At 46.3% G+C, this 27,846-nt stretch overlaps 1 protein-coding gene across 3 annotated transcripts in view; it reads right to left on the reverse strand.

The window, feature by feature from the left end:
- The window catches only part of PPFIA4 (PTPRF interacting protein alpha 4), a 3,167,227-nt gene that overhangs the window by 2,114,913 nt on the left and 1,024,468 nt on the right, over positions 1 to 27,846 (reverse strand). For all 3 annotated transcript variants that reach the window (XM_069633679.1, XM_069633678.1, XM_069633680.1), the window contains 2 exons: positions 19,050 to 19,196; positions 84 to 218 (listed from right to left, as the gene is read on the reverse strand). In XM_069633679.1, coding sequence (XP_069489780.1) covers positions 84 to 218; positions 19,050 to 19,196 — 282 coding nt within the window. The remainder of the gene's footprint in view (positions 1 to 83; positions 219 to 19,049; positions 19,197 to 27,846) is intronic.

Genomic DNA, 27,846 nt, shown 5'->3' on the forward strand with positions numbered 1-27,846 from the left:
ACTTCAACCCCTCATGTGATTGACCCTTTCACAAGACCTAAACAGTTACTTTAGTTTGTTTTGTTTCACAACTGCCCACCTACCTTTGTCAGAGCTGCAACCCGCTGGGCAAGCTCCGCTTCCACCTCCGGTAGCGTCTCCGCCCTGCGCATGGTCTGTTGAAGTTTTTGCTCTGCGAGTTCTAGCAGCTCTTGTAGGTGGCGTGCTTTCTCCTCACACTACAAAAAGAGAACAGGAAAGCAAATTCAGGGCTTCGCGACTGTAGCAAGGCACATTTAAGATATGAGACAGTTGTCATGAACCAGAACATTAACATACTGTATTCAAACACCATAATTAGAGTGTATGGATTTGTTTGTTCACATGGTAGGCTAGTCTAGAACTTGTATTTCTTCGTTAATACCCAGCCATTTAAAAAGGGATCTTGCAATATTCTAAGATGTGGACTCAAATATTCACCAAAATGCGTGAGCATCTCAGTTCCTTCAACAAGCCAGGACCCTGACTTTGAGACCCTGGATTCAACGGGTTTGAATTATTCCATGATTTTATAGTGAGATCCCAGGATGCAATAGTTCTTTAAACATTTCAGATCTTGACTTCAGATCCCAAAAGGCTGGTATCCTTTTAACGTTGCAGTACCTTGACTTTAGATCCCAGAATGCAACAGTTCTTTCAGCGTCCTCCATTCCATTCTACAGCCATTTTCGTGCTACAAGAGGCTTGCCCTCGGGTCTCACACTTCCTCAATGCTCTATTCAACACCCATCTCCAGAGCCCCTTATTTGTGTCTGGTGCTAATAACTTGCATTCAGCATTCAAACTCCACAACTTGTGTGTATCTCCTATGGGTGTGCAGAGATGCATGTTCCTGTCCTCTTTCTGTCTGGATCAGCCACTATTGCCAGTCGACGCTGTTTCGGAATCCTCTTTTCATTTTGATGGCCTTGGTCTGCTCACTTTCGGCTTGGTTACCGTTAATGCCTCGCCCCAGAGTAGGCTCAAGGGTGGTGGAAAATGAATCACAGAAGAAAGCCATTTGCAGGTCAAAAAACGTGCAAATACCATCAGGTTAGAGGTTGGGGGGGAGGGAGACAAGAGGGCACCAAGTGAAATTTCGGAGGGTAGGGACCAAATGTGCAACACAAGGCTCAAACATTTTTCCATACCCATACATCGGCTATAGCCTGGGGTATCTCCGCAAATATCGGACAACTCAAAGAAAACTGAGTCACAGATATACTGAGTGTTGTGGGGAATGGTAGAGGGCAGGCGAGACAAGGAGGCCTTCAGGGGAGTAGGGGGAGTGGCACGGCACTTGGTGAGGTGCTGGGTGGGCAAAAAAGAAACCACACCAAACTTCACACATTCTGAGGGGGCCCTATAATTTATTTTGCAAAGTTTGGTGATGATTCATCAGGGGAAGAGGTAGGGGCAAAGTTATAAGCCACCCAAAAAATGTTCTATGAGTTGGGCAATTTAACCATAAGTGCATGGCTGCTACTGCAGGCATAAGGCGCCACCATGACCCCCAGCCGAACAAAACCACATCTATTATTCACTGCACCTACCCTGTATCCCAGTTCAGTGTCTACTATACCATAATAATGTAACCAATGGCCAGTACTCATGGCCTGCAGCCAGGCCCAGTCTCTAAATCCATGGGGCATATGCTTCGGCCACGTCAAATTCCCCAATTAGCAAACCAGAGTACACATTTGCGTTTGCCGAGGGCCAGGCCCAAAACCCAGACACCAAATGTATATCACTAGTTGTTCTACTTACATTCTTACACTTTGGATAAATAAATCACAAGTCATAATCCCCAAAACATACTTGCAGGTCCTTGCTAATGCGCTTGCAAGTTTGTTCTAATCTAGTCCACCACTTCAGGCTGTAACCGCAAGCAGAATATTTTTTGCCATTCAAACCTACCGCTCCGGCCATGCCGTAGGCCCCAATAAGCAAATTAAAGTACACATTTCTCTTTGCTGACGGCCAGGCCCATTGCCCAGACACCAAAGTTACATCACAGTGTTGTGTACTTACTATTCATACTTAAAAAAAATAAAACAGAGGACATATTTGCAAAACCATGCTTTCCACTTCTTGCTGACCGTCTCGTACATATTTGCTGCAATCCCATCCAGCACTTCAACCTGTACTCCCGAGCAGATTTCTTTTCCCTTTCAAACCGATCCCAATTTTGAAAAATCTTACCACATAGCTGGTCCCTGAAGGACATGGCCACTTCAACCCCATTGGTCGTCGCTCATGGCCACTACCAAATTGTCCGAGTCATGACCTTATGCTATACCTCAGTCACCAATGGTATATCACTATTTTCTGTACCTACATTATGATACTTGTCAAAAAATAAAACACAGACATATTTGCAAAACCATGCTTCAGGTCCTTGCCAATGCTCCTTACACAAGTTTGCTGGAAATCCGCCCATGTTTTATTTATTCAAAAGTGTCAAAATGTACATACATACAATGAACAATATTCATATAACTTAGCCTCCACTTGACAAAATCCATTCAGACTTTGCACAAACATTCAATGTTGGGTCTATAATCTTTCTGAAAACGTGCGTCCACATACATCAAATGACAGCAAAGGTATAAGCCATCTAAAAATGTTTAGCCCCTCTTGACAAAATCCCACCAAACTTTGAAAAACTTTTATATCTAGAGCTAAAATCTTTTTGCAAACCTTTGTGCAGATTCGTCAAATGGTACCGCATTTATAAGCCTTTACAATATTATGGGCCCCCCTCTCTAATTTTGTTCCCTTTACCCAAAACAGCTCCACACTTTCCACAATCATTCAGTATCAGGTCTAGAGTGAAATTGCAGAATTTCATGCAGTTTCATTGAGTGGCGCAAAAGTTATAAGCCATCCAAAAACTTATTTTCACCAACCCTCTAATGCACAAATAAGCATAGATGCCACCAAACATTTAAGATGTTCGTGAAGATCACATGACTGTCCTGACACTTTGCAGACATCAGGGAAGAAAAATACCTCTTTTTTGTCCTTTTAAGGCCACATCCCATCCCACCCTCATCAGCCCTCACCTCTCCAGAGCAGGGGCGTCATTTCACCAAAATGCCAGGGGTGGCAGAAGTGACATCCCATGACCCTTGACCTCTGACACCAGTGACATCATGCAAAGCGATGAAACGCAATCTTTCACCCCTTGACAAAATAGAAAGTGGCATCACATAGCATTGTTCCTAAGTACAGTCCGAAAAATATGGTTACAATATCACTATAATGTGACATACAAGAATCAATCACCATATGTATCATAAGTACCCGGCGAGAGTCAAGCAGACTGCAACACGCATTCTGATTGGCTCTCGTCGGTTCGTTACCCGGCTGAGAATCCTTCGATTCTCAGACGGGATTCCAGCTGCCTTGATCTCGGCAGGGGGCGGAGCAGCCCCTCAGCCAATGAGGTGACTCGAAGCGGGGCCATCCCCTCTCCGAAACCTCCCCACCGCTGAGAGGCTCACTTCGCCCCCCCCCCGGGACTCAGGTAAAGCTTTTTTTTTGTTCCCTTTCCTCCCTCCTCCCACCTCCCTGCCCTTCCCACCCCACTTACCTTCTTGCTCCTTCGTCCCCAAATTTGGGGACGATGGCAGCCTCCAACCGTGTGAAGACTCGGAGCGGAGGCCCCGCTCCGCACCTCCACATGGCTGGAGGCTTCCATCGTCCCCCGCCGGGGACGCAGGTATGTTTTTTTTAAAAAACTTGTTTTCTTCCCCTCCTGCCCCCCTAACCCCACTTACCTTCTGCTCCTTTTTTTTTTTAGGAGCTGACACGCTGGGAACACATCTGTTCCTAGAGCATCTGCTCTCGATGGCCGCCATGGAAAGAGAAAACAGACTCCGTTTTCCCTTTTCCGGTGGCCATTTTCTTGGTGTTTCTTTTTTTTCTGTTTTGAAACACTGCACCGTTTCGGGTAAGAAAAAAATGCTTTTAGTGCCCTGGTCACGCAGATATTGCGGGCCGGAGTACTAATAGCAACATGCCCCTCACGGCGGGGGCATTACCGACTCAGGTTATACCGATTTGTATAACTATGGGCCCTGGGGCATTATCTGAGTCGGTAATGCCCCCGCCGCTCGGGGCATATAGCTTAATTATTATCAGTGTGTATAGGTCCATATTATCAAATTATTGTGAATGCAAGCAGACGTCCAAGGCCAAATGATAATTATGCTTTATTATATACCACTTATGGTTAGTGCTTTATATAGAACAGATATACATACACCTTCACCCAACCTTTGTTGGTTCTCATTTATCAACCTCAGAAGGATAAAAGGCTGAGTTGAGGTGTTTAAGAACAGACTAAATCAGTGACTCACCCCCTGAAGTGTGCCTGAAAAAAACCTTGAATGAGTCTAGCAATTATTGTATAGAATTCCAGAAAGACACATTATTTGTTATTCCTATTCTTTTTTATTTAGGGTCACTGCTCAAAGTGTTTTGTGAAACCCTCTCTTTTTTTTAGAGGCCTGAACAAGAAAGCCAGCCCCTCAAGAAACAAATAGCCACATATTGCTGGCCACAGCCCAGGAGCCTACACCACACAAAGAAAAGAAAAAGTTACTTTAAAAAGTAGGTGTGCCAAGGGAGACCCAAGGGGTAGCAAGGGAGACCTCAGGGGTCGCAGTTGTGACCTGTGGTGACCCCGCAAATGATGTCCCTGCCCCATGAATTATGTGATAAGTTTAACAAGTGCAATGTTGTGTTTTACCTACTTTTTTCATTGTTAAAAAAAAATAAACTACTGGACAGATTTGAACCAGATTTACAAAAGCACGCTTTCGGGACCAAGCCGCTGCTCCTGCCGCAAATTTGGTGAAAGTCTGGCGGTCATTGTGGAGCCTAAAAGTGATGTCATCAATGACATTTGTGATGTCATGGGTGTTCGTGTTAGCAATGCATGTTTGTGGCGCGAGCAATGGTTGCTTTGCTTACCATAATTTGCAAATTTAAGAGGTTTTTCAGTTTTACTTTTTACCATAACGTCCCTTTAACAAAGTCTTTTCAGTGAATATATATATTCCAATTGCATGGCTAAAAAAGCCCAATGGACTGTACTCCATTCACCCCCAAATGCATTACAGAGGTCTGAAAAAGTCATACAATAAAAACAAGTTCAGGCGTAAACCATTAAGTTAAAAAAAATGTTATTCCAATCAGTCAGAAAATGTAAAAAACATCAGTGTATATTTGTCTCCCAACCTTCTTTCATCACCCCCTTCCTTTCCCCTCCCTTCCTCCTCTCTCTCCACCACACAACTGTCCTCTCCCCTCTATTCTTCTCTCCTATAATCTCCCCTACTCACACTCTATTAAAGTCTCTCTCTCTACTAAACTATCCTCTGCCCCTCTATTAAGCTCTCCTCCCCCACTCCTTTCACTCTCTCCATCACACCCCTTTCTCTTACTAAAACTACTACTCCAGAAGTCTTCCTTTATCACACAGTCTACTGTAATGTCCTGGCCTAGGGGCACCCAGACGAGGCGGATGAAGGCTTGTGGCACCCAGTGACACTCAGGCTGCGGTCACGCAGCAGTACCAAGGACAGGGATCACCCGGTTCATGTCGGGATCCCCCGACATGGGATATTGGCTGGGGGGCACCCAGCAGAAAGATCCAGACTGGGGACACCCAGTCAGGCCAGGAGCACCCAGGCCCATCCATGGCCTGAGGGCACCCAGGCCAGCACGTGACATGGCCGGTGTTGCCCAGCAGGGGCACTGGCCTCTCCGAGTAGAGTTGCCCAGCAGGGGCTCCATCATGACAGCTTAACATGGGGAAGTGGCGTTGCCAAGCAGGGGCACCGCCTCATTGTGTGGGGCCATCCGTGGTAGACCATGTGCATGCTATGCAGTGCGCCGCGCTGCTAGGATGACACAGCAGGCGGGAGTCTGGTACTTAGCAAGACTGACCAAGCGGGAAGCCGCTCATCACTTTTTATTAAGAATAGTCACGTGACTCCTGGGAGATACCATGCTCCCATGAAGGGTGACACATTAAACTCCTCCTTTTCCATGGGGAACAAACAAAGTGACAGATTTCACTGGACATGTAAACACATCGCAAATACCAATACTTTGGGACAGTAGGTGCAAACACGAAATACATACAATCAATACATATCAATGTTGGGGTTGGTGGAGGTTTCCTCACAGTATCACAGGACCCTTTATTAACCTGGGTGAGTGAGGTCTAAGGCCACTGAATGGAACCAATGAGAGCTCCTGGCACCACATAAAGCATTCCACACATACGGATGTTCACAACTTTACATTGCCCACTGACTGGGCCATTTTAAGCAAGGACAGGTTTGCTGGCTCCCAGCCTTCATGGGGATGTCTATGGTGTTGTAAGAGGATTCAATTCAACACTACAGCTAAGTCAACACCTAGTCTAGAATACTGAATGAAAACCCTTATTGATATATCTTTATGTCCAGTTCATGCGTTCTGGATGACTACCCCTACATAACACCCCTCTCTTGGAATCCCCCTGACCCCACTGAGCCAAGAAGTAGTTCTGTTTTGCAAGTTTAAAAGGTTTATTTGATAATTTAAACAATAGATATATATATCACACTTTATAATAATTAATAGCTGGATATCACACTTAATCTGAGCAGTAATCAATAATGGATAGTCTGGCACTAGCACACTTGTGAATAGGAACAGAAGAATAAGGTGGTAGAGAATACTTTATATAAGTTCAGATGGATGTAATGTTGAATGAAAATGCAATACAGAAAATACTCAATATGATTTCAACAAAACAATGTAATGACTTTTCTCTGGCAATCCCCTCCCCCCTTTATGCAATGCAAGGAAATGGAAGGAAAGCACACAGTTCTCAGAAATGCAATCAAATGTAATTCAGTTCACCCCAGCAAGCTTAGACTACAGAAGTTTGAAACACAGGCCCAAAATGCTTTTATATGTGCTGGCAATGAAGTGAAAAATATGCTAAAATGCTTTTAATTCCCTCTAGAGGTTCAGGGTGAGTGGTATCAAGTTAATATTAGTCCAGGCTCACTCTAGCAATGATTCAGGGATGGTTCTTAAGAGGCAAACGAATTTTTAGCAAGGAAAGCAAGGAAGCTGCTGTTTTCACACGTGGAGAAATTTGCAAATCGCGGTAAAATTCACGAGTGCGTTTTTCGCGATTGCGGCAAATTTATAGAGAATAGGAATGCGGTTCTAGGTTCGTTGAAAAGCCAAGATTCCCAGCTTTCAGAGGAAAGTTACTGCAAGTCTCTAAGACAAACGGTTACGGAGTTATGAACGATTTCGTGAAGGTTGTTTTTCGGATTTGAAAAACTTGCAGCTAAAAAAATGACAGGTGACAGTTTTGCAAAATGACAGGTGACAGTTAGGAGGCAGTTCTGGTTAGATTAAAATAGATTGAATTATATTATTTTAAGTAAGAGGGTTCCCCTGGCTCCGGTTCTGGGCCGCCCCCCCCTTTTTGGAGGCAGTCATCAGGATGGGTTTGAACCAGGGGATTTTCTTGCTGTTGGTTCTGGGATGAGATGGTGGGCGGCGGTAGCTCAGTCTCCACATCTCCCCAGTCTGGATTTGCATCCCTAGGGACCCATTTTTCTTTGGGAGGAGTTCCCCCCTCTCTGAAGGAGAAGATCCTTTTCCCAGGATCTTCTGAGGATCCCTCTCCCTCAAATTGGAAGATCTGTACCTCCTCCTCAAACTGAGTCTGTTTGGGTCTTTTGTTTCTCCTACCCCCCCTCTGCTCCTTAGGAGGCAGACTTTCAGGGGCAAGAGATTTTGATTCCGGTTCCTGGGTTTCCAGGGGCTGTTTACAAGTGAGGAAGGAAGCTTCCTCCAAGGCTTTACACCCCCCTTACCTTTGTGCCTCTTACCTGGGAACCGGTGAGTTATCGGGGTGCTGCCCCCGTCATTGTTCTGGAGCACCAGGTCCAGAGTTGGGTGCGTTCTGCGCCGGCATGCCGATCTGAGGGTTCTGCTGAGCCCTCAGTATGTGACCCAGAACCTGGCGCTCTAACTGGGAAACCCGCTCAGGCTTATACGGGGCCCTGTTTTCTCCCCTGGGCTGATCCCGGGAAGGGTAGCTATCCCTTCTTTGGTAGTACCCCTGGTTGGGAAGATTTGGATACCCCTCCACCCTTGGCCTCCCCTCTCCCGGATTCGGTTGTCTGGGCTCAGGGAATTGGTGAAATAAGGGTGGAGGATTTTGGGGCTGGAAGTTGGGTGGATACCTGGGGAAGAAGTTCTGCCCAGGGTTTGGTGAGTTTCTGCCCTCCTGTGAGAAGTTGGGAGGGAAGTTCTCTGGGTTAGGTGCTTGGCTGGATCCCCCCCCTTGGGCTGGAGGAGTCCACACATAACCCAGGATGGCTCTGTTTCCCTTGTAACGGGGGCTTACATAATCAGGAGAGCGAGGGACCCCATTTGTGGGGCTGCCTCCCTGGCTCCCTGTCTGTGACTGGTCCGAGGACCTTCTGGGCCTAGCATTATTAGGTGCAGGTAGGTTTTTAGGCCCCCCATCTCCAACTCTAAAACGGGGGTGACCTTTACCTCTGCCACCTTGGCAGCAGCAGGGGTGTTGTTGGCTTTGGGGTTTTTGGGCGCATTATTTTTATTTTCTATTGGCTTCTGCACCTCATAGATCCGGGTCGCCTGTTCAATGACCCAGTCTAAAGATCTTTTCTCGTGAAAATCCCTCACAAGCTGGGTCATTATGTATTTGGGCAAGGCATGGAAAAACGTATTAATAAATTATCTGCTATCCGTGCGCACCCTTCTTGTGGTCTGTGCAAAAGCACGCTTTAACTCCTGCACAAATTCTTGTGGGGCCTGATCCACCCCACATTGTAAATTGTAGGCTGCCTTGCGAGCCTCTTGAGGATTTCTATGAGTAGAAAAATGCTTCAAGATGGCCGCCTTATAGGTGGACCATCTTAAATGATTTTGGTCCTCCAGCCCCGCAAAGAAACTGGAGTACTCCGGGGAGAATGTCCACTTTACATATTGAATACTGCTTTGGCTGTCCTTCAAATGGAAAGTCTCCATCATTTGCTCAAACAACTCTAAGTGCTCCCAAACAGAATACTTGGCGTTCTTATGATAAGGCGTGATGACGCTCCTGATTGCCTTAATCTGCTTTAAGGGGTCCTTAAGCAAGGCCCTTTTTGTCTTATTGGCCCTTTTGGTCCGGGTAACCCTGGTCCATTCATCTTCTGACTCAGAGGCACTGCTCCCAGAGGTTCCCGTCTGTTCTTCCAGGTTTTCCCGGATTCTGCGAGCCTGGGAATGGCTGGCAGAATGTGGGGACCTGGTCTCCTGTGTCCTGTACCGCTCAGAGGAGTCTTCAGATCCCTCCTTGCTGCCAGGATTTGATGGGTACCCCCCCCACTGACCTAACTGGGCAGAGTTTTTCAGGATGCCCTTAATGGGCCTACTCTCCTGGGGTTCCCCATTAAATTGCACTGTGCTTGGGTGCCCATACCCCGATGCCCGCCCCTCCATTCCTGGGTGGTACTGGCCTATGAGCCCCATGCTTCTGGCTGGATAGTAATCTGCCATCCCTGTGGCCCGGTGCTCATGTGCGCCAGGGGACATAGGGGTGGCAGAGTCCAGGGACTGAGAGAGATAAAGGCCTCTGGTACTAGGGCTCCTGAGGTTATGCTCAGGAGTTTCCCTTTCCCAGCGAACCTGGTCTCTATCCGCCCCTGCTCCCTGTTGCAATGCAAGAGCCTGCGCCTTCAGTTCCTCAGTTAAGGCCTTACTAGACTATCAGTCTCTCCTGCATCGCTACCTGTTGTTGGAGCCTATCATTGTGCTGGCAGAGAGCCTCGTTTTCTCTCTGTGCCTCCTGATTGGTCCTAGAGCACTGGGCCAGTCTTTGCTGCAGGAGGGTTACCTCCTCAGCTGTGTCCCTATTGGCCTGCTCCTTTCTTGCCAGAGCATCCTCCACCTTCCTGGTGTGCTCTAACAAGTTATGGTGTTCTTTTTGGAGGTCACCCAGTCCCTGGAGGGCCAGGTGATTGTCTTCCATTTTCCTTTTTAAGTGGCAGACTTCCTGGCCTAAGGTATCCCTTTCCTGACTAAGAGCCTGCATCTGTGCCGCCAGGTCGTCCCTTGGTCCCCTGGTCTCTCCATATATCTGACCCTGTTTCCGTGAACTGGGGTGCGATTGCTTGCAACCAGACCGTCTGGTCCTGGTGAGTCCACTCACCTCTCACAAATAACTTATGTAAGAAGTGCTCTCTGGCTATTTTCATGTCTACTAAGGTCCTCATTCTGGAATTTGAGTTCCTTCCTGATTTACAGAAGTTTGTATTTTATTTTTGCAAAACAGACCTTTTCCTTAGAGCGTTCCTTTGAGGAGTGCTTTACAGCGTAACACAGCGTGTGATCCGACCGGATATGTGTATCTGGTCAGCTGGCACGCTGTATTAATCTGCACAAGTGATAGATCTAATCCAAACGTCCGGCCCGAGCCCCCAATTTGTAAGAGGATTCAATTCAACACTACAGCTAAGTCAACACCTAGTCTAGAATACTGAATGAAAACCCTTATTGATATATCTTTATGTCCAGTTCATGCGTTCTGGATGACTACCCCTACATAACACCCCTCTCTTGGAATCCCCCTGACCCCACTGAGCCAAGAAGTAGTTCTGTTTTGCAAGTTTAAAAGGTTTATTTGATAATTTAAACAATAGATATATATATCACACTTTATAATAATTAATAATTGGATATCACACTTAATCTGAGCAGTAATCAATAATGGATAGTCTGGCACTAGCACACTTGTGAATAGGAACAGAAGAATAAGGTGGTAGAGAATACTTTATATAAGTTCAGATGGATGTAATGTTGAATGAAAATGCAATACAGAAAATACTCAATATGATTTCAACAAAACAATGTAATCACTTTTCTCTGGCAATCCCCTCCCCCCTTTATGCAATGCAAGGAAATGGAAGGAAAGCACACAGTTCTCAGAAATGCAATCAAATGTAATTCAGTTCACCCCAGCAAGCTTAGACTACAGAAGTTTGAAACACAGGCCCAAAATGCTTTTATATGTGCTGGCAATGAAGTGAAAAATATGCTAAAATGCTTTTAATTCCCTCTAGAGGTTCAGGGTGAGTGGTATCAAGTTAATATTAGTCCAGGCTCACTCTAGCAATGATTCAGGGATGGTTCTTAAGAGGCAAACGAATTTTTAGCAAGGAAAGCAAGGAAGCTGCTGTTTTCACACGTGGAGAAATTTGCAAATCGCGGTAAAATTCACGAGTGCGTTTTTCGCGATTGCGGCAAATTTATAGAGAATAGGAATGCGGTTCTAGGTTCGTTGAAAAGCCAAGATTCCCAGCTTTCAGAGGAAAGTTACTGCAAGTCTCTAAGACAAACGGTTACGGAGTTATGAACGATTTCGTGAAGGTTGTTTTTCGGATTTGAAAAACTTGCAGCTAAAAAAATGACAGGTGACAGTTTTGCAAAATGACAGGTGACAGTTAGGAGGCAGTTCTGGTTAGATTAAAATAGATTGAATTATATTATTTTAAGTAAGAGATTGGTTCTGCACAGTTCTGCTAGGTACTCACAATATATTTTTGAAATAAATGGGCCTCGCCACGGATCTGGTCAGGTTTTCGCCACGGACGATCTCTGCGCACAGCGTCTGTGTCAGCTCTACTCTGCTGGTCTGGTCTGGGTCTCTGGTTCTGATCAGGTCTGTGGGTCCGGATACAGCGGTCTCCGGTTCAGCTGGTCTCTCTCTGGATACAACACTGCTCTCTGGCAAATGGCAAGGGTTCTTGCAAAGAATTCAAACAGCTCGCCTGGCTGTGATAATGGTAATGATTTGAGGCCTGCTAAAGAGGGATTTAGCTTGTAGTTGACCTCTCTGCTACAAATTCTGAAGTAAAGTCTTGGTCTCTGAAGGTGGATAGATTGAAGTCTCTATGTTGGCTCTCTGGAGGTTGATGGAGGTAAAGTATGGATTTTCCCGGCAGAGCGTCCCACAGCAGATGGAATAGAATGTCCCTATCTGTCCTGACTGTCTGCTTTTATGTGTGTTGAAAGTGGGTGGAAAGGCTAGCTTCCTAGGCCCTACCCCTCTCCACTTGTCATTGGCCACTTCATCCTCTTCCCCTTGATTGGGGGAATGAAATTAAGTGTCATCATGATGAGGTCTGTTTATGATACAGAGAACCCATTCCAGTCAAATTACCCACAATCTATATTTTGACCCAAAAGACATATTTCATAGCTACTCAGTGGTTTGAAATTACATGCATCCATCATGCATTTACTGATGGTAGCCCCTGTTCAAACTCTGCTCTTCCTGGGGGCTTGCATTCAGAAATGGCAATATTTTGTGCTTTTTAGTGGTTTTGCAACATCAGATTTTTCTCCAGATTTGTACACATGTACACGGCCTGTCCATACATACGCCAGTAAATTACCATGTCCCTAGCTTAAACACAGAGTCTGTAGTATACATAAATAGCAGGGTTTTGCCCCAGAACATCACACAAATTGGAGTTTGGGCTTGAATTGAAGGTACATTTTTTAAATGAAGGCTCTCAAAGTTATACATTCCTGTCATTTGATTACAAAGAGTTATCACTGTTTCTGTAAAATATATATTTTGTTTTCAATTCAGTTCTCAGAGTGTTGGAGTCCGCCTCCAAGACTTGGGTGGGTCAGTCACATGTGTCTTCTGGCAGGCAGGCCTTTGTTGACAGGAAACAGTCAAAATCAACATATCCTATTCAATTGCAAGAGCCTTTGTGTGGTCTCCAGGAGGCTCCCAGCCAGTCTGCCTTCTATCAATCAAGAGGTCATGTGAGATTCTAACTCCTGGTGTGAATCTCTGGAGGTGAGAGGGTTTCCCAGGCTTCAGGCCTCTGGGAACAGCAGGTGGCTAATTTTTAATTAAAATACAGCCTTTGAAGTCAGCTGAGTCAAATCCCTTTTTCAGCAACTGCACTCAGTTCTCCTGTCAGAGTTTAGACCGCTAGCGCCGCCTTGAGGATTTTGTTGGTACTGCATGTAATTTTGGGATCTTTCTTGGATTAATGCATTCTAAACAGGAATGGTTCTTACATGGTAGTACATAATCCTTGCTTAACATTGTTTTGATGGGGCTCCTTACAGTAAGATGGTTATGTGGAACCCCACAAAAGGGTTGAATCTTTAAAGTGGTCCAATGAGTCACGATTTCAGCAACTTTTTGACATCAGTAACAGTGGATTTTGTTAACAAAGATCTTTCTTTACACTGGTGGTTGGCAAGTTAGGTAACCATTTTGGTGTGCGCACAAACTGCGTGGTTCTCCTGGATTCTGGCGCACTTGTGGGCTTTTTGGCCATCTTGGATTTTCTAAGCCCACAGCACCAAATGTTGCAGCATGATAGCTCAAACGTGGGTCAGGACACCCAACAGTGTCCATCTTACGCACTTGTGGAGTTGCGGGAAAGCAGTTCATACCTTCGCCAGTGTTAGTTCAGGACAGTCACACCACAATTCAGGGGCCGGCAAAGCCACACCTGGGGAGGCCCAGGGGCCACATCAGCCAAGTCCACATACCTTGGGGCTACCATTGGTGGGGTACTGGTGATGGAATGACAGGCCACTCCTTACTCTTCTCTTCCCACCTGGGGCTGGCAGGGAGAGACTAGTGCAGGTTGTCTGGGTGACAGTCCTAGGAGGGCGCACAATCACTTGTGAGAGCTGCAACCCTTCCTTTCTCCACTCTTCCTCTTTTTTTTTCCCTTCCTTCCAGTCCCCACCAAATGGGCCCAGGCATCTTATTTGGGCCCATATCCTTCCTAGTCATTGCGCCGCTTCCAGCACATCATTCAGGTTAGGTCCGGCACGGAGCATATGCATGCTATCACCCTTCACCGCCACTGGCCCGGGGATCATTGCAGGTTCCGTCCTGGGGACATACGGGAGACTCGGTCAAAGAGCACTATGAATTTTTTTTCCAGTTCCAACCGGAGCACAGTAGCACTCACCGCCATTGGCCCGGGTCTCAGGAGGGCCCTGCGCCAGCATGCAGCGCTTTAATTCGTTTCACCAGCAGGCGGCACGGGTGTTTTCCTTACTTCGCTCCAGCCCAGAGCATTTCCTCATTCGCCACCCGCCCTGCCCGGACCATACAGGGGCTTCAGCGAGGTGGCAACGTGTCGTCTTGCGGGCTGGCACCACACCGGAGCAGCTGTCTCCATTCACTCTCAAGCGGCTCGGGATATTTATTTTTTCCTTCTTCCCGCCGCAGGGCGGGAGCACTGTGGTGCAGTTCTTCTGTCGTGGCACACGCCGCACGCCGACATCCTTCTCCTTTCGGCGGAGACCGCTGGGCAGCTTCTCTCCCACGGTGGGGGGGCTCAGCTCTGCCTCACCTTCTGCACTGCCTTCTTGCTGGGGGGGGCGGGCGAATTCCTCTTCTTGTGGGGCCGGGATGGCTGTAGCGCAGTTGCGGCTTGCGCCACATGCCACCTTCTTGTCGCGGCGGAGGCCGCTGTGCATGCTTCTCTTCACAGGGCGGGGGGCATACCTCCTCCATGCGGCAGATGCCGTAGCTCCATATTTTACGGCCGAAGCCGCAGGGCAATCTTCTCCGCTCTTGGCGGGGAGGGGGGGCACATCAACCTCTGTGGCACGCGCAGCTGCCTCATGAAGCCGCCTCCATTAAACGTGCGGCTGACCCCGCACTTCCTCCATAGTGGCCGACACGCCACAAAACTCAGCGGGGCATGGGGGCGCTCACTCCTTCGTCGCCAAAGTAATGTCCTGGTCTGGGGGCACCCAGACCAGGTGGACCAACGCTGGGGGCAGCCAGCCGACATGCCGGGGGCACCCAGTGACACTCAGGCTGCAGTCACGCAGCAGTACCAAGGACAGGGATCGCCCTGTTCATGTCGGGATCACCCGGGGGGCAGCCAGCCGACATGCCGGGGGCACCCAGTGACACTCAGGCTGCGGTCACGCAGCAGTACCAAGGACAGGGATCGCCCTGTTCATGTCGGGATCACCCGACATGGGATATTGGCTGAGGGGCACCCAGCAGACAGCTCCAGACTGGGGACACCCAGTCAGCCCCGGAGCACCCAGGCCCATCCATGGCCTGGGGGCACCTACGTGACATGGCCGTTGTTGCCCAGCAGGGGCACTGGCACTGAGTAGAGTTGCTCAGCAGGGGCTCCATCATGACAGCTTAACATGGGGAAGCGGTGTTGCCCAGCAGGGGCACCGCTTTGTTGTGTGGGGCCATCCGTGGTAGGCCACGTGTGTGCTACGCAGTGCGCCACACTGCAAGAATGACACAGCAGGCAGGAGTCTGGTACTTAGCAAGACTGACCAAGCGGGAAGCCGCTCATCACTTTTTATTAAGAATACTCACGTGGCTCCTGGGAGATCCCATGCTCCCAGGAGAAGTGACGCATTACATCTGCCATACACGTACACATTTACCGCCTCACTCTCCTAATCAGGTAGCACTCTCTCTCACTACCAACTGATCGCCTGCAACAAACTCCAGAAAAATCTTTGCAATGCTCCACTCCACCATCCTGCCACCTGTTCTCTCAGTCCACGTCTACTCTGCCTGAGCACATCTGAGCACACTGCACTCGTTTTGGTTCTCGCACGTTTTTTTCATATCCTCTCCTTACCTTTTCCATCTTTCCCTGCCCCCTTCCATGTGCTGCTCATCTAGTCCCACCCCCTTTCCATGTAATAATGATTCTTTGGTATTGGGCCTGTTGTCAGGAAACGCCCCTCCTCCTCATGGTCGTTATGACATCGATGGAAGTAACATTATGTTTGTTCTACTCTGTTCCCTCCAAGATGCGACCAAAAGCTCCACAATTCCATTCCATCTCTGAAGGTCTAGACATCCCACAAGATTGCACCCTACTGGAACCAGCAAGCTTGGCGTTCACAGAGACAGCACCAGCTTATAAGGAGCCACGGGACGGTAAGCAGATGCGTTGCTCCTTTTCTTACAAGCAATTTGCGCTAACTTGCGTTTTCCTTGTTTCCTTCTCCTTGTGTTTCTGCTGAGAGCTATAGTGCACATTCTGAGTCTTGTAGCCTTTTCTGGGCCCTTCTACTGGCTCTACCTACTATTATTTCACTCCGGTGAATCTGCTCGGGCTGTGTGGTATTCTTCCACTATTACCCTTCTTCCTCCCCTTCCCAAATTCCATCTCTGACCTCCTACTCAATATCATCAATCCTGAGTCCACTATTCTACAGTTCCCTATTCTACTGCAAGGGCTTCCATCGCTACAAGGGTTTTGTCTTCCCCGTGAGGGCTTTTCCCTGGCTGCCATCCCAGAAGTTCTTCGAGCTATCTCAGAGTTTCAAAGGCTTTTCGGGCTGCTGGCTCATACCTCTGAATCCTGAGAAGAACACCAGGTCAGTGCTTGCATTCTTGATTCCCGGCCGCCTGTCTGTTATCTCGGATGTACAGTGAGTCTTCCTTTGCTGTTGGATTTTCTATTTGACAGTACTTCCAACCTAGTATCACTTGGAAAGTCAGTGGTTTCGTTCTGCGGACTGCAGTGACTTCAGCTGTTGCTTGACCTTCTAGGACTGGTAGTCATGCAACAAAACAAAAAAAAAGGAATTTGGTCCAGAATATGTGTGGCAGACATTGAGTGATTGACAGTAGTAGCAAACATGGCACAGGTGCGGGGGGGGGGGGTAGTGGGCCTTCAGCTCTCCCCCTTCCTCTGGGGCTGGACTGGCTCTGGTGGAAACAGTGGTAGGCTTCCTGCCACTGGTCAAGAGGAATCTTTGGACTCCCCTGAAAGGGTTCCCGCTGCTACTAAAGACCGCTTCTCGTTCATGGCGGTGGGGTCCGATTTGTGTTTCTCCAGTGATGCTGCATGATTGATCCTGAGGATCAATGACAAGGGGAAGCTCTGCAGAAGTGCTGCTTTTGCCTCAAGTGAAGATATACATTGACAGCCCCTGATCATATGTGGGATAGTAAAAAGTGGCTAGTCTGAGTGGCAAACCTTAAACAACTCTGTGGAGGATTTTCCCAGGTCCTTAGTTGGGGCACCTGTCAAAAACATATTGGGTCATGACATTGTACGTAGAGAAAACGACCAATCTATACAACTGTTGGTATTTAAATAATTACATATATCTATATAATGCAACCCAAATATTTATATGTGTACCTATATTAAATGCAATCACACATTCCTCCCACAATATCAACAGCAAATGATGCTTCAGTCCCTCTACAATTGTATATTAGGAAATGGGAAGTCCCTGAATGCTCTAGATACCAGAACACATCTTTGCAGGAAAAGAAACCTTCCAGAAGTGCATGGCCCTTCAGACTGAGCGTGCATAGTTCCAAGAGCTGAGCTTGTTTGAAGGCCCAAGATCTAATGATCTGGGTTCTCACTCTGCAGGGCATGCTTTCTGAAGGCCCAAGAACCAATGCTGTGATTCCCCCTCTGCAGGGCATGCTTTCTAAAGGCCCAAGATCCAACACTGTGGTTTCTCACTCTGCAGAGCATGCTTTCTGAAGGCCCAAGAAGCAATGCTGTGATTCCTCCTCTGCAGGGAATGCTTTCTAAAGGCCCAAGATCCAATGTTGTGGGTTCTCACTCTGCAGGGCATGATTTCTGAAGGCCCAAGAAGCAATGCTGTGGATTCTCACTCTGCAGGACATACTTTCTGAAGGCCCGAGAACCAACACTGTGGACTGTCACTCTGCATGGCATGCTTTCTGAAGTCCCAAGAAGCAACGGCATTGATTCTCACTCTACAAGGCATGCTTTCTGAAGACTCTTCTCTACTTCCGAGAGAAATGCTCACTAGCAACGTGCTCACCTGGGGAACAGGGCTATGGCATGTAATATGTGTTAGACCACTGGCCGAGAAACAGTTATAGGTGCCATGAAGCATTAAATCATTTTCACAACCAGGGAAGGGCACTCGGACAATCAGGTGGTTGGAACAGCATGCGAGAATACACATCCTCCGGCCACTGTTCAAAGCCACCCGAGGCCCTTCCCCAGGTGGCGTCATCCATTATTTTTCTTTATGTGGAGTGGCAACAGTGAGCAGACTTTCCTTTGTTTCTTTTCAGATAGGGAAGTCCCATTTTAGCACAGGGCAAGTTAAGCCTTTTACCATCCTGACATTAAAGATAATAATGATCTTTTGTTTGAACTTGAAATCTGCTGTCTGTGTCTTACTTCATGATGCCTTCGCACAAGGTGTGTGCTCCTTGGTACATAATTTAATCCCACTGTGCATTGCCATAAAACAAAAGGGTGTGCCTAAAAGGGACCTATGCCCAAGGTGTCACACCGAAACATAATGCACCAAAATCGCTGGCCGGAATATTCAGATTCGTAGCTTCGTGAGTTCTTACACTTCTTTTTTTCCATTCAAATCCCTGCATATCATGCCTTCTCCCTGAAAAAACGGCGCATTAGAATGTCTGTGCATACAAAAATAAGGTGTGCGATATAACACGATTCTAGAGGAACAAGCATCAACTACTTTTTCTGCACAGGTGACTAATAGCCACTGGCCACTGAGAAGGCAGGCTAATGTTTACCACATTTGAAAAACAGAATTAACATCACTTTTAGGCAGCAAGAAGGTGTGTATATTTGCAATTCATAAGCATGTGTCCGAAAGGAAAGAGAGAAGAGATGGTCTTGTCATTATAGATACGGTATTTTCCTTGCGGTATTAGGACAGCTAAAGAATGACGTATTGAATATTATAATAATAAAGATTGTCTGGAGAGGTAAACTACTAAACAAGAACGAGACGGCACCTAGAAGCCGGCAAAGTAGGAAGAATTGCGCTACTCAAGTAAACAACGTTCCTTGTAATGTAACAAAATTGTCGTAAAGCAAGATAACCAGCAGATGGCAGCAAAAGATACATAAACAGTAACTGCGTCTCCTGCCTATAAAACGCACACCTCCCTAAAGCCTTGTTTCTCTTACCTGGCGATGCAGAGAATTTTTGTTGACCAGCTCATTTTCGAGTTTGTCATTTAGGTCGTGTATGGACGTAGCTTCGCGCTGTGCGGCCAGGTAGCGCTTCTCCAGGGTGGCGATGCGCCGCTCCATGTCACCCTTCTGAGCCATTGCCTAAGAGACACACACATCAACCGAGAGAGACTGTCATTAAAAACAATTGATCCTGGGAACAAAACGAATCCTATATATATATATATATATATATATATATATATATATATATATATATATATATATATATATATATATATATACATATTATGTGCCATTGATCCTAAGGGCCTGATTCATGGGAAGTGTTTTATAATGGTGCAATCCCATAGGAAAACTTTCCATGAATCAGGCCCCAATACTCTACAAGCTCTGAGCGGGAAGATATCAAGGCGTTCAATGAAGAAACAGAGGGACTGGATCCTGTAAGGGGACAGCAATGGGAGGCAGGCAACTCTTTGAGGATTGTTCAAAACTTGACCCTTTTATTATAAAATGCCTCACTATCCCTACTCTGCTGAGGATTTCCCTGCCTAATCAAAACTAAAAGGGAAACACTTACACAGGATTTCTGGCCCTCGCACTAAACATCAAATACAAAGAAAAATATATAGCAATTTAACTAACATCAACAACATTCACAGTTTCTTGATACCCTTTTAGTAACCTGAGTGAACTCCCTTCCCCAGGACTCAAGATGTCTTCAACTTCAATGCCATCCAAAGAAAGATAAGGACATCCACGTAGGTAGCAGAGTCTCAAGTCAGTTCTTAGAGTTTCAGTATTAAGATAGCTATTTGTTACCAAAGGTTCCAACAACGAAGTAGTTCTTCTTGCTGATAGCCTTCTTTAGAATAGCATCAATGTTATTCCCGGCCACAGTGCTTTTCCCACCCCTTTCACTTTATCCAACAAGACTTGACACAGTTCAAAGAAACACAGCTTTGAGTATGTTAATGAATCACCAGTCTTTGGTGAACAGTAATTGAGCTTGTGTTCAGATTAGGATTCACAGTAGGTATCCTCGCCAGGATGACTTCACAGTGCTGCTGCTTCTACTTCAACAACACCACCACTTTTACTAATGTTCACCATTAGGACATCCTCATGTGCCCCACAGCCTTCTGCTTCACTTGTATAACTGGGGTCTTGCATCCACTGACAATCAGCTATACCACCACAGCTTCAATACTTTGGGCTACTACCACAGCTTCAGTAATTGTTGTTTCAAAAGTGAATGTCCAGCCCAAACTGCTAGGTCACATCCCATCTGCACGAGACCACGAGGATCCGCAAGCATGTTTCAACCTCAAGACCCAAGCTACTCTTCACTGATGAGGCCCAAAGAGGCCGAAACATTTTTGGGTATGCTTGTGGTCATGTGCAGAAGGGATGTGACCAAGCAGTTTAGGTTGCACTACCCCTTTAGAGGTGGGACCAAGCCTGATTTGCAAATGGTATTTTCCCTTTTGTTATGACTTGGCAGGTGAAGAACAATGGTCTAGAGGGTTGCCCAGAGCAATGCCAGAGATTAAGATTAATTCTAAACCTTCCAGCCATCAACTTTGTTTTGTCTGCTACTACTGCACGCACTCCATTCACAGTTCCAGCTACTTCCGATTTCCTGCACCTGAGGGGCTTTTATGCCTCCCAGGTTCCTTCAGGTGTGGGCTGTTAGGCTCATTTGCCAGAATACCACTACAGCATACCTCTTCAGCCCTCTTCCTCATCCCAGTCCAGTACTCATGGCATTATGGGACTCGTAGTCCCCAACAACAAATGGTGGTGATGGTGATGGATGCTCGTGTGAATGATAGAGTGACTGCTGTATGAATGTGCAGTGCCTTGCATACACACATAATCATGTTGATTGTGTTAGGCCCAGTGGGGCCTAGGGGACAGGGATGGTATCTTTTTACTGGCAATCTATCATAGATGTCCAGTTAAAAAAATGTCATGCCTGCCCCCTGGCCCCCCCAGCACCAATTGCAAACTGTTTGGCTATTTACCCATTTTTTTGTTAAAAGTGTGCTCTGCAATGCAACATTTTAACCGATTATTTAAAAAAAAATCACAGGGGGAAACCCCCCCGAACCACCCTTTTTGGTTCGGGCTTCCTCACAATGCTCGGTCGCTATGGCATTTTTGGAGGAAATAGTTATGCCCCTCCACATAAAAAAAAATCACCAGCTGCCACTAGCCCTCAGACTGTGTTGCGAACGGGATGGGGGGAACCCAGGGACTATGGTGGGAGCACAATGGGCGGGAACCATGGGATAGTGGTGGAAGCAAAGTGGGGAGAGCCCAGGGTGTGATGGGGTGGGGAGAGAACAGCGAGTGGGTAGGAGTGGGATGAGGGAGCCAAGCAACTGTGATGGGAGCAGGTGACGGTGCGCAATACATACTGTCCATTTGGCATTTCTGGGGGTCCCGACCTGCCCAAATTTTTCTCAGGGGGGCCCCGGCCAAAAAAGTTTGAAGACCACTGCCATACAGAAACGTGTGCACTGCAGAATGGTTCCTTTGCGCTACCATATCTAAAGTGTCCCGCAAAACCATTGTGTAAAGTTGACCATCCTACAACATGCTGCTTGGGTGTATGTTTCCCATCTTGGTTTTGGATTGTACATTTGTCTTCAAGCCAAGGCCATGGGTGAGAACTGGCCCCATTATTCTCCACCTTCTCTCCTCATTTCCAGTGCTGTGCTGATGACACACAGCTTTCCTTCAAACTTTCATCCTCTTCCTCCTCTCCTTCCGCTCACATCCCCGACTGCCTGATTGCTTCCAGTATTGGTGTGCTAACAACAATCATTGCCTTAATGCCAGTAAGACTGAGATCCTTCTCACGGGGACTCCTTATCCTTTCTTCCCTCCTACTCTCTGGCTGCCTCCTTGGTCCCCCTCCCCTCACCCTCTTGTGAGGCTAAAACCCTTGGTGTCATCTTTGACTCTTCTCTCTCCTTCTCACCCCACATCCCTGACCTTGTCAAGAAGGCTCACTATCAGCTACACCTCCTCAGAGGCATTGACCCCTTCCTCACCTTCCCCCAGAAGCTCAATGTCACCAGAGCACTGGTTGTATCCAGGCTGGATTATTCCAACATCCTCTTCCTTAATCTTCCTCTCTCCTCCCTCTGCCCTCTTCAACTAATCCAGAATAGGGCTGCAAGACCTATCCTTGCCCTCACGCCCAGGGACCACATTTCGCCAGCCCTAAAATCTCTCCACTGGCTCCCAGTGGCCGCAAGGATCAATTTAAAGGCTTTCTGGGACCTGAGGCCATGCTATCTCCAACTCTCTTTCCCTAAATACCTCCCTGTTGGAGCCCTTGGATCATCTAGCTCCAACTATCTCCAGATCAAACGATTCTCCAAGCAGAGAGTGGGGGTAGATCTTACTCTTCGGCTGAAGCCTTCCTCTGAAATGGTCTCCCTGCCCCTGTTCGTCTTGAGCCGGATTTCCTTCAGTTCTGGAAAATTCTCAAGACCTTCCTTTTTTCATACTGCTTCCCCCTCCCCCTCCCTTGCTAGCCTTCATATGCTGCTGGCTTCCTTTGCCCGACTAGCTACTGAGGCCGATCCACCCTCGTCCTCACATTATTCACCCCTATCTCTCCCTCACACAGCACTGGTCCTCTTGGGCTCCCGCTGGCACTTGCCCATCCCCTGTGGGAAACACTTCCTGCTATATAGGCGCCATGCACATTTTCAATAAATAAATAAAATAAACATTATTCGTTTGTCTCACTGCAGTAGGGCAGGCATCAGAAAATGTGATAATATAACCCCAGATTTCAGTGTCTTGACGGGCCTCCTTTTAAGGCCAGAATTTAAGATTTGACTGTGTCTTTAAGGTGATGAACAGCAAACCAAGGTAGCATTGCCAGTGAAGCAAGGACCATTATTCATAGTACAGGGCAATTAAAACCCATTAATGCCCCCACAGTCCGGCAATAATGCCAACACAAGTCACAGAAGCAGGTGTCAAAAGATGAGCCTGATCTTCAAATGTGCCACCTTGTTCAGCAGAGAAAGGAAAGAAAAGCCTGAAGCGATGTCATGTACACACAATTCATTAATCTTGTATAATGCGCTTTATACCGGGGACCAGTCTCCAACATGCAAACCTGTATTGTTCTGCGTTGCATTGCTCCCAAGCTATCCTCCCGGCCCAATCTAGGTGTTCATGAGAAGACAAGAAACACAACAAAAAATAAGGTAAGGGAAACCAGCGGGTGATGGCTATGGGAAGGTGCAAAACCACTCTGGTTTTGTGTGCCAAAGGCAAGATAGCAAGAACACAGGCTGTATGTTGTACCACAGCAGATAAATTATAGCAAGGATCAGTGGAGCCCGGGAATCATACAAAAACAGGGATCCATTGCCAAACTTAATTCAAAGCATTAGTTGACAAAAGCGCTTATTTTGAAAGCAGAGTTTAGAAGAAAATCAATCAAAAAGTGAAGGGTGCTTGAATTTAATGAGAAAGCATTTGAAAGTGAATCATGTTACACAAAATGCAATACCATATAAAATACATTATCAACTTATGCAACAAAAAATGTTTTCACAAACATGCCGGCATGTCTACATCTTCACTTTAGATAAAAAAATAAAAAATGCACAACCCACTATCAATCATACTCATTAACCCCAAAATACACACAACCAAAGAAACATGCACTCTGATAAAATCATACAATGTAGAAGAACATCACACTTTTTAATGCACCATGACACAAAGTGACTGGTGCTCAATACAGTGTGGCATTGCTGCTAAACATAGTATGTGCCGTGTTATTTCACATCCTTCATCACCAAAGGTTGCCACATGTAGGGCCCTAGTTATCCTCTGGAGCTGCATTGGATTGGATGATCCTATGCATAAAGACATGATCCTCTGGAGTTACATTAAATTATCCATGATCCTCTGGAGTTACATTGAATTATCCATGATCCTCTGGAGTTACATTGAATTATCCATGATCCTCTGGAGTTACATTGGATGATCCTATGCATATATACATGATCCTCTGGAGTTACATTGGATGATCCTATGCATAAAGACATGATCCTCTGGAGTTGCATTAAATTATCCATGATCCTCTGGAGTTGCATTAAATTATCCATGATCCTCTGGAGTTACATTGAATTATCCATGATCCTCTGGAGTTACATTGGATGATCCTATGCATATATACATGATCCTCTGGAGTTACATTGGATGATCATATGCATAAAGACATGATCCTCGGGAGTTACATTGGATTATCCATGATCCTCTAGAGTTCCACTGGATGATCCTATGCATATATACATGATCCTCTGGAGTTGCATTGGATTATCCTATGCCTATAGAGATGTTCCTCTGGAGTTACATTGGATGATCCTATGCATATAGACATGATCCCCTTGAGTTACATTGGAATTATCCTATGCCTATATAGATGTTCCTCTGGAGTTACATTGGATGAACCTATGCATATAGAGATGATCCTCTGGAGTTAGACTGGAATTATCCTATGCCTATAGAGATGTTCCTCTGGAGTTACATTGGATGAACCTATGCATATAGAGATGATCCTCTGGAGTTACATTGGAATTATCCTATGCCTATAGAGATGTTCCTCTGGAGTTACATTGGATGAACCTATGCATATAGACATGATCCTCAGGAGTTACATTGGATTATCCATGATCCTCTGGAGTTACACTGGATGATCCATGCATATAGAGATGATCCTCTGGAGTTACATTGGAATTATCCTGTCCCTATAGAGATGTTCCTCTGGAGTTACATTGGATGAACCTATACATATAGAGATGATCCTTTGGAGTTACATTGGATGAACATATGCATATAGAGATGATCCTCTGGAGCTACATTGGATGAACCTATGCATATAGAGATGATCCTCTGGAGTTACATTGGATGAACCTATGCATACAGAGATGATCCTCTGGAGTTACATTGGATGAACCTATGTATATAGAGATGATCCTCTGGAGTTACATTGGATGAACCTATGCATATAGAGATGATCCTCTGGAGTTACATTGGATGAACCTATGCATATAGAGATGATTCTCTGGAGTTACATTGGATGAACCTATGCATATAGAGATGATTCTCTGGAGTTACATTGGATGAACCTATGCATATAGAGATGATCCTCTGGAGTTACATTGGATTATCCTATGCATTAAGACATGATTCTCTGGAGTTTCATTGGATTATCCATGATCCTCTCGAGTTACATTGGATTTTCCTATGCATATAGACTTTTACCCCAGTCAAGCTTTTTGGCGATGAGAGATGTGAAATAACAGGGCACATACTACATTTCACAGCAGTGCCAGATATTGAGCACCGGTCACTTTATATGTCATTTTGCATGTAAACATTATGTTCTTGCACATTATATGTTTGTTTGTGAGCATTTCGGGATGAATGAGTATGATTGTGAGTGGGTTGTGCATTTTAAAATTTGTATATAACGTGGAGATTTAGACATGCCAGCTTTTTTGTAAACATTTTTATGTATAAATTGATAATATTTTGATATATTTATTGATGCATTTTGTTTAATGTGATTTCACTTTAAGGTTTTGTCATTAAATTAAAGCACATATCACTTCTTGGTTGATTTTCTTCTTCTAAACTCTATTTTATTGGATCTATGCGAGGACTGCCTCGCCCATAATGTCAGCCAAAAAAATGGCAGCTTGCATTGTGGCGCAGCGCAGTGATCACATAGATCACTTGTTCCCTGCATCCCCTACCTTCCTCCCCCCTACCCTCTTAACATTTCGGTGGCACACTTCTGTGCGTGACGCCAGCTCTCCTCTATCCCTGCGGTGCCATTTCTCTTCCACTAACGCTGCAACCCGCGACTCTCATTTCCGTGACCAAGTGAAGCGGGGGACACCCCTGCAACACCTGCTGCGCTTGGTCACTGTAACGGGAGCCGGAAGTTTTTAAAATGCCTAATGCACATTAAATGCACAGTCAGTATTTTCTAGTCGCCCTTTTTTGTATTTTGCATGTAGTGCCAGACAAAAGGTGTAAGGGAGAATTCTCAAGAATGTGCTAATGTCCCTTACCTTTTGGGACCCCCAGCAACTTTGCTGGATTTCTACGATTTCAATTTTTACCTGGAAAGAGTGTGAGCCTTTTTTCCCCACTCTTTCATGTATTTTGCTGTGTGATTTACTTTTGTGTTCTATGGATATGGGGTTTTTAAAACAACTCCATAGGCATCATCTTTTTCTCATGTGTCACACAGCACCTTCAGTGCAATGGCACAGGGGTGTCTTTCAGACTCCCCAAGGTTTAAATACCTTCTCTGGGATTGACTACCATCTCCCAGAGCATGTGAAGTTAAATTGACCTTACTAGTCCTTTTAAATTCATAGACCCATCACACACTATCTTCCGATAGAGTGCTGGAGGGGTTGACTAGCATCCCCGGTGTCTAACCACTGATGTAACAGTCAAATTATACTCTTTCCTTTTGAAATGTCTGGTGGCAGTGGTTTTAGAACACACAACCATGATTTTCCCGACCGCGAACACCGGTAGCTAAAAATCAGGTCAGTCATGTTTTTCATATGGCGCCCATGACCCCTCTGTAAAAACAGACTCGGGTCATCTTTTTTTGCCTTTTCTTTTAGGAAAGGCCCTTCTTGTGTTTAACTCTGAGCACTAACCCAGGTTTGGTCCCTTTGTCCAATGCCCTTTGGCGGGCTTCAGTGCTGAAGCCCTCCTCTGGCGCCTGAATGTGTGGGGTGGACATGATGTGAGGGAGGTGCCCGAAACTCCCTGTGCTTCGTCTCCTAGGAGACCTGGATGCACTCTGGTGTGATTGGCTGGCTGACTGACTGTCCAGCAAGGACAGCCACCCTACTGGGTGAGTGACAGCTGAGCTGGAATGAATGGGAGAAAACTGTTTAAAAGCAGGTCTTTGAGACTTGGAAAGCAGAGTCGACCACTGGAACGAAAGAACCGAAGACGAGCTGAAGGAAGATAACTGCTGCAACTCCTGGACCGCTGGTTTGCCCGGTGAAGCCCTGCTGCAGGTCCGAATTGTCTGAAACTACATCGACAGAGAAGTTCCTTCAAGGACGACTTCTTCCCTTGAGCTGGTGGAAACAACCAACTCGTAAGCCACCTGGAAACCATCTCCATACTGGTCGAATTTTCATCAGAGTCCTGTTGAAAACTGGATAGCCAGTGAGGAGGATACCAGTTTGTGGACTTTAAGGCACTCACACCTTAAAATCGACGCTTAGCCAAGATTGTGGCCTCTTCCCTGGGCAGGGCAGGAACCTCCCGACGTCCTCCTTCTGGTCTCCATGACTGAAACTCAGGAACAGCGAGATCTGCAGGAACTGCCAGGAAACACTGCCTCAGCTACAGCTTTTCTTCATCATTAAGGTACTGTGCAAACGTGGTGTGGAAATCCTTTCTGCCGCGGTGAAAGTTTGTGAAACTTTCCCAACTTTGGAGTCTTGTTCACTCATAATCCGACCTATAAATCTTTTTCTGGCAAACTACTTCTGAGAACATTGGCAAAGACTTAACCGTTTACTACCAGAACTGTGCTATCCTATACAAGACTCTGAACCATTGACTTTGGCCCAGGCCTATTGAATTGAATTGCTGGTTGTAGTGAACTGAAACTATTTGCCCGGCCTCTGAATGTCATTGTGCTTTAATTCTTTTGACCTTTGTCTTTCTACCCCTTTTGAAAGTAACTGAAGTGCCA

This window comes from Ambystoma mexicanum, chromosome 13 (assembly GCF_040938575.1).
Source record: "Ambystoma mexicanum isolate Mex_15411 chromosome 13, UKY_AmexF1_1, whole genome shotgun sequence".
In the NCBI taxonomy this organism is placed as follows: domain Eukaryota; kingdom Metazoa; phylum Chordata; class Amphibia; order Caudata; family Ambystomatidae; genus Ambystoma; species Ambystoma mexicanum.